General features: G+C 37.9%; 1 protein-coding gene across 3 annotated transcripts in view; it reads left to right on the forward strand.

Moving 5' to 3' along the window:
* The window catches only part of LOC311077103 (rho guanine nucleotide exchange factor TIAM1-like), an 84,793-nt gene extending 74,891 nt beyond the window's left edge, over positions 1–9,902 (forward strand). For all 3 annotated transcript variants that reach the window (XM_084138897.1, XM_084138898.1, XM_084138899.1), the window contains 11 exons: positions 374–442; positions 1,577–1,702; positions 1,948–2,056; positions 2,438–2,617; positions 5,348–5,466; positions 6,101–6,209; positions 6,320–6,378; positions 6,556–6,661; positions 6,772–6,859; positions 7,674–7,846; positions 8,315–9,902. In XM_084138897.1, the coding sequence (XP_083995023.1) occupies positions 374–442; positions 1,577–1,702; positions 1,948–2,056; positions 2,438–2,617; positions 5,348–5,466; positions 6,101–6,209; positions 6,320–6,378; positions 6,556–6,661; positions 6,772–6,859; positions 7,674–7,846; positions 8,315–8,820 (1,644 nt within the window). In that variant the 3' untranslated portion in view covers positions 8,821–9,902. The remainder of the gene's footprint in view (positions 1–373; positions 443–1,576; positions 1,703–1,947; positions 2,057–2,437; positions 2,618–5,347; positions 5,467–6,100; positions 6,210–6,319; positions 6,379–6,555; positions 6,662–6,771; positions 6,860–7,673; positions 7,847–8,314) is intronic.
* Positions 9,903–11,526: the final 1,624 nt, after the last annotated feature.

Consider the following 11,526-nt stretch of genomic DNA (forward strand, 5'->3'; position numbering starts at 1 on the left):
GAAACAATCATTCTGAAAGTGATTCCAATGATATCGTTTCTCAGTGCTGTTATCGTTATAGTTGTGGCGTCGACTCGGCTATTCATTTAAATTTAGAACGATTATTAGATCTTTATCATTATATTTATTGTCCTTAGTGTGAACGGGCCTTTAGTGTTCACATTTTCCCTTTAGCACTGTCAACCCTCAAACCACCTGCCAAAATAAGTTCCTATATTGAAATGTGTTAAATATCTCTCTCAGGGATATTAACAAATTATACAGCCATGAAACAGGGCAAATATTTGGCAGAATATAGCTATTGTTAATATTCCATATTTGTTGATAGGCTGTTCTTTAATGTGATTGTGTGTGTGTGTTTTCTCTCTTTCAGGATCTGAACTGTTTGATCGGGCGATATCTAACCCCTCTGCAGAAGGAGTCTTTCCTCACTCAGGACGAGGTGAGTCAGAGCACCGCTGATGCTTTCATATTATTATCAGCTGGTGAGCTCGAACACACCTCCAGAACACAGAACGATATTTCATAATCGTCATGATGGAGAGGAGCGTGTAGGAGGACATAGAGATGGAGACAAACACACACTAGAAAGGAGAGGTAGAGAAGGGAGTGGGAGGGAGACACAAAATGAGGAAAACTTACATCAGACAGAAGAGAGGAAGTTCTCAGTGTCATGTTTCTGCTCCTTTAATGCCCTACATATGGGAGAAGAACCCATTATACATCACTGCAGACACAAAAGACATGTAGTTTGACTGATACATATATCTATAGAGCAGAATACACACTTTAAACTATTTAAGATTAAAATAACAATAAAATTGCTGATATGAACACTTATTTTACACATTTTTTATTTGATATTTAATGAATATTAAATATATATATATTTGTTCTGTCTATATATATGTATGTATATATATATATATATATATATATATCAGGGTTATAATAATTAACTAAGACGAAATTCATTAAAAAAAAAAATCCTTAACTGAAATCACATAAAATAAATAAAATAAAAATTATTTCACTTTATATTTATTTAATTTTTTTATTTAAAATTAAAACAAAAAAGTTTTACTTGATGTACTAAAATAAATAAAACTAAAACTAACATAAAAATTAATAAAAAACTATGTAGATTTAAAAGTAAATGAATAAAAATGGCAAAAACTGAAAACAAAAAATGAAATGACACAATTAAAATGAAAACTGAAATGCAAAAAGTAAAATTAATTAAATAAAGAAATTCACACTGTTAACAATATATATATATGAAATATATATATATATATATATATATTTAAGTTCAGTAATTTCACTTAAATGACAATTAATAGGTAATTTTCATTGCCATTTAAGTGAAATTACTGAACTTAAATATACGAGCTTGATAAAAATGATCATTCTAGAAGAAAATTTCAGATGGCATTTAGAGGCTTTTGCATCTGAACTCTTCATATATATATATGTATATGTATGTCATAAAAGTAGTCCATATGACATAATTATTGTTTTTTTATTAGCTGTTATAATTGACAACATACTTTTTCCCTGCCTATGTGTTTAATAGTTGGACGTGCTGTTTGGAAACCTCCCGGAAATGCTGGAATTCCAGGTGGAGTTTTTGAAGACTCTGGAAGACGGGACGCGACTGGTGCCGGACCTGGAGAAACTGGAGCGAGTGGAAGAGTTCAAGGTTTGTGACTGTGGTTTCATTTACGCTCCATTAAACATTCAGAGTGTCTGGTCTGCGCATTTTAATGTCATTGTTATTATGGCACCTTGTTTTTTGGGCATGCACAATGCGCATGTGTGATGATACTAGCATGTTTTTTGAACGCACCATGTTATTGCATCACTCAAAACTATTCATAACCAGATTTATCCAACACAAACCATGATACCTGATGTATTTCTCTCAAAATCCCTCTGGTCTTGCAGAAAATCCTCTTTTCTCTGGGTGGCTCGTTCCTGTACTACGCCGACCGCTTCAAGATCTACAGCGCTTTCTGTGCCAGCCACACCAAAGTGCCCAAAGTGCTGGTCAAAGGTGCGTAAATATCAGCTCAAAAATGACCTTGCTCCCTGTGAATTCTGGGATTTTCACAGAGCCCTGCGTGAGCGCCTCTGGGGCGTCAGTTGTATAATTCTGCCGCTGTGTGTGTGTGTGTGTGTGTGTGTCTGTGAGGTTGGTCTGGATCTTCTCACTGTCTATTTTTATTATTTAACCTCCATTCTGCAGATTTGTGACATTTACTTAACAGTTGTTTTCTAGTTAGTTACATTAGAACTGAATGTCCTTAAACATTTTGCATATATTGTAATGTAAAACATAACAAATTACACCAGTCTTCAAATCTTCCTATCAGTATCAAAACACACAATCCTGTGACAGCATAATCACAACTTCCTGTGTTTGCGTTCTCTCCAGCGAAGACAGACGCGGCCTTCAAGGCGTTCCTGGACGAGCGCAACCCCAAACAGCAGCATTCGTCCACGCTGGAGTCGTTCCTGATCAAACCCATCCAGAGAGTGCTGAAATACCCTCTTCTGCTGAGAGAACTGCACTCGCTCACCGACCCCGACAGCGAGGAGCACTACCATCTGAACGGTGAGCTTCATGTCAGCCTGTGTGCATCTGAAAGCTTTACGCAACATATATATATACAAACATGTTTTCATTTCTTTGAAAGGAATCTCACAAATGCTCAAAAAGGCAAAAAATGTGCTAAAATTCTGTAAAAATAGTCATATTGTGAAATTGTGAAAGTGTTTTCTATTTAAATATATTGTAAAATGTAATTTATTCCTGTGATTAAAGCTGAATTTTCAGCATCATTACTCCAGCCTTCAGTGTCACATGATCCTTCAGAAATCAGTATAATATGATGATTTGCTGCTCAAGAAACATTTCTGATTATTATCAGTGTTGAAAACATTTGGGCTGCTTTATATTATATATACAGTCAAACTAAAATTTATTCAGACACCAGATCATCATTTTTGATATTTTTTTACTAGTGGGTGCAGGACACTATAGTTCATTTATGTAAGTGAGGAGAGCAAAATAAAGTATACTGTGACATATTATACCCAAAAATTCTTCATACAGGGTTCGTACGGGTGCTTGAAATCCTTGAAAGTGCTTGAATTTTGATGTTGTGTTTTCAAGGTTTGAAAAGTGCTTGAATTTTGGATAAAATGCTTGAAAATGCTTGAATTTGTAACTGTATTTCTTTCATAAGAAATATCTTTCTGACGAAATAGTTCATTATTAAATGGAGAAAAAATGTAGCCCTTCAGAATCAGATACAGATTGATTTGCGTTACGCTGGCCAGAGCAAAAGTAGGCGGAGTTTTCATTTTGATTTCCGCGGTTGTTTGGATGCACCGTTTTTATTGGCCACGCAGCGGCAACAGTTGAACTAATTTAAACTTTGGCCGCGGCGTTCGCGCGAGCTCGTTGAGCTCCGCTTTGGTCCGAGTCGCGCGGCGCAAGCCATTGAAATAACGGTTTCATTTCATAGCGCAGCGCGGTCCGCGTCCTAAAGGGCCATTAGTGACTCTGAGAGTACTTGGTGTGATAATGTAATGTAAGTATTGCATGTCCGTTATGTTCATTTGTGGAATATGCAGTGAACATTGCCAAAATTACAGAACTGTAACGTGCAAATTAACCTGCAAACGTTAGCCCAGTGCATAACAGCAGTCGTTGATTGCTGAACTGAAATCAGTCAGTGTCATAAGAAGTATACTGTTACTGTAAGGTTTAGGATGACCCTATGCAATATTTACACTGCTCTATTCCAGTAAATGTATTAGCTAACGTTATGTCTTGGCCCAAGACATCTTGGCAATGAAATACATTTATCAGGCAGGTGCCTGTGCACTCAGATATTGTTCAAACCTCGTCTATATCAAGAATGTGTCCCAAAACGGGAAGGCCTGTCAAATATTTCTAAGTCTTCATATTTGAAATTAATTCAGTTTTACAGCCTATAAATCACATTATCTGGTAAGCAATATTTGGACATTAATATAATGAAAAGTATATTATTCATATACTTAGTGATACATTTTGAAGAATAAAACTTGTGATTGGCTTAAATATTAGGGCTGCACAATATATCGAAATATTGCAAATGTATATATTAGGCCTACAATATGCATAATTGCATATCGCAATGGCTTGCAATAACGGGGGTCATGAACAAAAGACAAAGAAAATCACTCACTGCTTTTGGTTGAATAGGCTAACTTTTGTAGCTTTAATAAGAATCAGTATATTTAATTCATGCAGTGAAAACTAAGCAGTGTTTATTTTTACATTTGATTAATCAGTTTCTGTTGTTAAATAAACCTAATGTAGGATAACCTGAACCCCTAAACCCCAGTGATGTTAAAATAACACTTCTTATGCTACAGAACACTGATGTTCACTGTCTTGAAGTTGTAGGGATATTTTCTTATCACAAAAAGAATGTGAAACACGTATGTGTAGGTTATATCATTTTAAAGATAATTTAAGTTAATTTGACACACTTTAAGCATTATCGTATAGTTATCGCATATCTCATTTTTCTTCTATATTGTGCAGCCCTCTGCTATTATGAAACATTTGGCTGTTTATCTCTTTTGATGTGATAAAAACACTAAATAAGAATTTTAAGTATGTATTGGTATGTAATTTACGGTAGTGTAAGGTGCTGGAAAAAGCTTTAAAATGGACCTGGAAAGTGCTTGAAAAGTGCTTGAATTTGACCTTGGAAAAAGTGTACGAACCCTGTTCATACAGTGACTACCAGTAAAATGTATCAAAGTCAATGTATTATTCAGACACTTTGACCTGACCGTGTTTTGCTTAAGTGTTTTTCTTTAATTGCTGATGCGACCTTTTTACACCCCAGACTGAACTAAATGAAGCATTGCTTAGTAATTGGTTGAGCTAAATTGGTATTATCTAATTGTGTAGTTAAATTTAACATCTGACAGATCTTCAACCTGATTCATTTGTGAGAGTCTAACAGAAGGATGGACAAAACCAGTGAAATATCAACTGAGTTCTGGTCATATTTTATTACCATTTTCTAAACTATAGCGAATAAACTGTGATAATGTGAGAAATGTGGAAGATGTCTGAATAAATGTTGGTTTGACTGTATATATGATGCAGGTTTTGAATGGTTTCAGATGTGACTCGTCTAGTCAGATGTTAAAGCTGAAGATCTGCTTTAAAACCATTAATCTGAACTGTTATGTTTTGACCAACTTTCTGCATGCAAAGCTATATAGTTAGCATGTATATGATTGATATATAATTTCTTTTCTCTCTGTTGTGCAGTTGCAATGAAGGCCATGAACACGGTGGCCAGTCACATCAACGAGATGCAGAAGATCCACGAGGAGTTTGGAGCCGTCTTTGACCTCCTCATCTCTGAACAGACTGGAGAAAAGAAAGAGGTTTGTGAACTTTACATCAGCTGTTTCCAGTCGACTGATTTCACTGGACAAGCAACCGTCACTGCTTGCATCACTCAACATGTCCAATTGTATTTATCATCAATATGAACTGTGGTCTTTTAGGGAAAACAAAAAATGGAATAACAGGCCAAATCATTTTGTGTCTAAATGTGAATTGCTCAGTATTGACTTCTTGTTTATGTAGATTATCAATATAAAAATGATGGTGTCATTCACATGGTGTCAGTTCTCTCTTTATTTTTTTGGTTGCATTTCAGTATAACTTGAGATAATGCAGAACTTAAGTCTCAGTCCATGGGGTTTCAACCACATTTCATGCTCTGCAGCTGATAAAATGTTAAAACAGTTGTTCGGATCAGATTTCCTTCTTCACTCCTGTATTTATCGACAGCATATTTAAATCTTATCAGCTTATTATGTGAATACAATGAAACTTTAGTTGCATAATATAACTGTAGCCCTGAATGATGCAGCCAGGGACAGACGTGATTCCTTCTGGATTGCAGATTGCGAGCTCTGTGTGTGTGTGTGTGTGTGTGTGTGTGTGTGTGTGTGTGTGTGTGTGTGTGTGTGTGTGTGAGCTCTCTAACAGAGGCGTCTGCTATGATTACAGGTTGCTGACTTGTCTATGGGAGATTTACTCCTCCACACCAGCGTGACATGGATCAACCCGTCCTCCTCACTAGGGAAGTGCAAGAAAGAGCCACAGCTGGCCACATTCGGTACGTTCAAACCCCACACAGCCTCAACTCATAGATAGATAGATAGATAGATGGATAGATGTGACGTTCTGAAGTGAACTGAAGAGTAATGTTGTATCTTTCTTCTCCAGTGTTTAAAACCGCTGTTGTGTTCATCTGTAAAGATTACTCCAAGCAGAAGAAGAAAATGGTGAGTGTTGTGATGTGGACGATACTCCCAAACACCTCTCTCTCTCCCTCTCTCTGTCCCGTATTCATCAGTTAACTGGGTGTTGTATTCATACTCTTGTTTCATGCAGTATTGTACAGCGTTCACACCCTCATAATAACAGCACATTAGTCACACGCGCATGTCTCTCTTTCTCAGGGTGGTTCTCATAGAGCATCGGTCTCGGGTGAGGAGAAAGATCCGTTCCGTTTCCGCCACATGATCCCCACTGACGCGCTTCAGGTGCGCACACTGTCCAATACAGGTAAGCTCACCAGTGAGTGTGACACACACACACAAACAAACAATCAATGCATGAAGATGTCAGACCCAAACGAAGCCCTGGGGACCTGATCACAGTGTGTGTGGTTACAGACGGAGAGAGCGCAGCCGTTTGTGAGATCATCCATGTGAAGTCTGAATCAGAGGGAAGACCAGAGAGAGTGTTTCAGCTCTGCTGCAGGTCAGTGTCTCCTGCAATAAAACAACACGCATACATTTAACAAACATCATTCATTGGAAAACTGTCACCCTCTGGTGGAGGAACCCTGTACAGCTTTGATGTACATGTATGTGCATGTTAAAGGGATATTTCACCGCTGGAAAGATGAATGTGTATTTAAATTGGGTCATTTATGTAGTAGAAATGTGACATTATTTTAGAAGTTGGTGCCTTCTAGACTGAGAAAAGCCAGAAAATGTATTTTTGGCTCATGTGGATGAAAGACAACAACTCCCAGAATGCACTTGCTTCGCCGCCCTACGAGGCCACTCCCAAGCCACGCCTACCGGTTACAGAGGACAGTATCTGAAGAAATGACACAACTAGGCTACTAGTCGACTCGAAACTGAAAAGACACCGTTTTATCGTGAGATCCCCCTATGGGTGGGTTGAAGACATGCGGGACGAGCTCCTCCTACTGGCTGGAGTCTCTCGCCTCTGGACAACAAAGCCTCTGATGATGTTAAATGACGATTTTTGCGTCATCTGAGTTTTTTTTTCCAGACACACAATACAGAAATCTCTCGTCTCAGGGGGACATGAGGGAGGGAAGCACGGTCATTCGAAAATACTACCGGGTTTCTACTGATACAAAGCTTAATGCTAATCGGTGAAGTATCCCTTTAACTGAAATGTGCTGTTATTGTTATGTGAAACACAAATACAAACCATATTTATCTGACCCATTTATAAGTGTTGTATGTCTAAAATCAATGTGAATAATAAACTGATGTGATATCAATGTGCAAATGTGTGTGTTAAATGGTGTGTGCAGCTCTCCAGAGAGTAAGAAAGACTTCTTGAAGATGGTTCACTCCATCCTGAGAGATAAACAGCGCCGTCAGCTGTTGAAGACGGAAAGTCTTCCTCTAAATCAGCAGTACGTTCCCTTTGGAGGAAAACGCCTGTGCGCTCTTAAAGGAGCCCGACCGGCCATGAACAGAGCAGGTACACACACAGCTGATGCTAAACACTGACTTCAGGACACTGTTTTTTTAACATTAATAATAATCAGAAATGTTTCTTGAGCAGCAAATCAGCATATTAGAATGATTTCTGAAGGATCATGTGACACTGAAGTACTGTAGTGTTCATTTTGTCAACTATTTTTAATTGAGTCTTAGTCCTGTGTCAGATGTACTTTTTATTTTGTATCATATTTAGTCAACCAAGTTTAAGTCGACTAAATGTCTGAGCATTTTAGTCTAGGTTTAGTCAATGAAAATTGTATAATGGTTGAACTGAAAATCACGGTTATTTTGCTCAAAATTATAATCAGTTATAATAAATAGAAATGTATATTTCATTAGAATTATTGCACTCTCACCTATAAGCACAAATCAAGAGAATGTCAACACATATGCATATGGTTTATTTTATCTTGTGAGTAATGCTCAATGTTGTGTATCTCCTCAGTTTCTGCTCCGACTCGCACCCTGGGCCGAAGGAAACTGGTGCGAAACCGCTTCACCATCGACACGGACATTGTTTTCGACACCGAGCCCGACAGCGACTCGCCGGACTCCCAGCATGCTCAGCAGCAGAGCGGCATCCCGGCGGGCGACACCGACCGCTGGGTGGAGGAACAGTTCGACCTCCAGCGCTACGAGGAGCAGGAACACGACGTGAAGGAAACGGACATCCTGAGCGACGACGACGACTTCTCTCAGTCCGCTCTGAGCCCGTCCACCGAGCCGGACCTGGAGGGACCGCTCTCCGCCCTCTCGCTGGAGGGAGACACCGAGGAGGACGAGGACGAGGAAGCGGAGAGCAAGAAGGACTACAAATCCCAGCATGCCAAGCTCTCTCATGTAGGGAAGCAGTGCGCCATGTCAGTGGCCAGTGTGGATGAGCAGGCGCTGCCTGATGAGGTCATCTGGGTGCGACGGGACAGCAGCGCGGAAAACGAAACCCAGAGCTGAAACGCATCAGGAGACGGACTCAGTGAAAGCTCGGCCGATGCATGACCACGGTTTCTCCTCACTAATATTCCCGAATGTTAGACATTCCTGTCGAAATAGCTGTAAGATATGACGCTTATCCACCATAGACACTCACACACATTAGATGAGCTCTACGTGTGCGCTGTGGCCAATCAGAAACCGCGGGGAACGTGGTTGTACAATCAATAGAATTAGAATTGCACATTCGCTGTTGGCAGCCGCCAACATCTGCCAAACATTTTCATTGTTTATTTCTAAAATAAGGGCTGTGATTTATTTATTATGTCCTTTAGATGTAAGACGAAACAACAGCCGGATAAAATATGATGCATTTTTTTTCGTTTAACATTCTCATGTTTGTACAGAAAAGCCGTAAACGCCCTTTTTTTTTTCCTTTTGGATTTGTATATATTTGCGTTTATTTCTTTTCAGTTTTTCTGAAATGTACAATACTGCGCACTATTCTGACCTGAAAACTACATGTGAGTTGACTATTCATTGAGTAATTGTGTTGAATATTGAATATTGATTGATCTCAGGTCAAAATAATGCTGAACGGATTTTTTTATGATTCCTTTCTCCGAGCGGAGGATTTTTTTACAGCTCATTCTAGGGTCACTATGTCCTGTTTTACTTGAATTTTGTTGATAAATGCAATATGATTTTTAGCTGATGGACTGTTCTGTTCACGTTTATATGGTTTGTTGTGGTTCGGCCCTGCATTACTGACACATTAATCAACACTCGCATTATAGAAGGCGATCCGAGCCTTTACGCAGACAAAATGTGTACAGTGTCATTTATTTTTTAATGGACCTTTTCATTTATTTTGTTCTGTTTTAGCTGTGAGTTCCTCAGTTAAACAAGCAACTTTTGGTTCGTGTTTTAAAATTCCAAAATTTGCTGAATGCAATCAAGAAAAGCCACTGGAAAATATTTTAGATGATAATGAATTCTAATTGAAAACATTCCCATTGAGCTATAGAGACTGCATTTTTATTTTGTACATAGAGCTGTGGATTGATATTATATCAAATAAACTGGTTTCGTACATATCCAAAGCCGATCCCTGTGATTCGTGGATGCTTCTTCATTTCCAGTCACATTTCCACCCGTGTTAATATGAAGCTCTCATGTTTTGACCTGCGTGTGTGTTCTTGCCCTTTATGCATACAAGTCAATTACGGTTGGAATTTTAGATGTACGGCACTGCTTGGCATCGATGACAGATGGAAGTGCCAGGATCGCTTCAGGCTGAATGTTTTGAGCGGAAACTCTGGAGTCAGGAGTGAAATATAGGATGAGTGAAGCAATCAATCTCTCAGCGCTCAGATGTGTGTGAGATATACAAGCTGATAGAGTTCCTCTCCTCAGGCCAGAGCGACATCATCAGACCACACACGAATCATCATCATCAGTGCCCATCATTCATAGAAATTAATTCATGAATATTTATTGTAAGTAATCTGAAGGGTTTTTGTTTTTTTTGCTTTATGTGGCATTCAGATCAGAGTAGTAATGAAGGTAGATTTTAACTTTCTGAGCGGATTTTTCTTAAAAGTCACGTCAGGGCTTTTAAGAAATTGTCGCTCATTTTTTGCTGTTATGAATGTTTATTTTTGTACAATTTAATATTTTCTAAACAATGATATTAGCATTTTTGTACAATACTTTTTTTGCTGTTTCATAAATTATTTTTAATCTCATAATTGTTATACAGCTGAACATGTATTATTTATAATAAGTTATATATTTATAAATTAATATATTAAGGCTATATAGAGATGTATAACATCTACAGTATTTATTGATATATTTTGTATATTTTTTTGTAACCATTAGATTAAAAAAGCAATCTGCCTCCCAGTGGTCGAATTAAGGTGGTACCATATTTTTGCACATTAGGCTAGTACACATTAAGTATGCAAAACCGTTATTTTGAGTGTATAACTGAGATGTAATGCAATGCATAGAAATGTTATTCCTCATGTCGAACTCGAAGTTACATTACATCTGACACTTTAAGGTTTGGGTAAGTTTATTAGCCTACTACGTTATGTTCCTTACGTTTCTGTTGTATTGTTGAAAGTAATTTCTTTTTTGTCTTTCTGTCTATTGGCTGTTACACTTTTGACATAGATGTGAAGAAGATAAACAATGAATACTTTGACCTTGAACCTGACTTAGCCTACTTGAAGGATTCTGTGGTCGACTTCACTTCACCAGTGAAAAGTGAGGAAAAACAAGGCAAGTTTATCAAGTTAAGGGAGTTCTGTACTAAATGAACCAACATTTAGGCTAAATATTAACCTTCACAGCTCATAAAAGCCTGTACTGTGGTGCTACTATGGTAAAATAACGGAACCAGATGGTAATACGACGTAGTGAATGATTAGCATTCTTGCTAACTTAATCATTCACTTTTGTCATCTGGTTACATAATTTTACCAAAGAAAATTACTGTGGCATTTACGTGAAAAGAGTACGTATCTATACTTTTAACCGTGGTATGTGTAAAAACAATAAAATAATACCCTTTTTATTATTATTATTTATTAATTGGATGCTGTGGAATTTAGTATTTTTTTCCTGGTCTGGTGATTTTGATGTTCAACGTGCAGTTTTACACAGATGCGCAAGATGGCGCACAAACATTTCGTGTAAATATCATAGGTAAATATGAAA

Source organism: Abramis brama, assembly GCF_963993115.1.
Source record: "Abramis brama genome assembly, contig: SCAFFOLD_57, whole genome shotgun sequence".
NCBI classification, from domain to species: Eukaryota; Metazoa; Chordata; class Actinopteri; order Cypriniformes; family Leuciscidae; genus Abramis; species Abramis brama.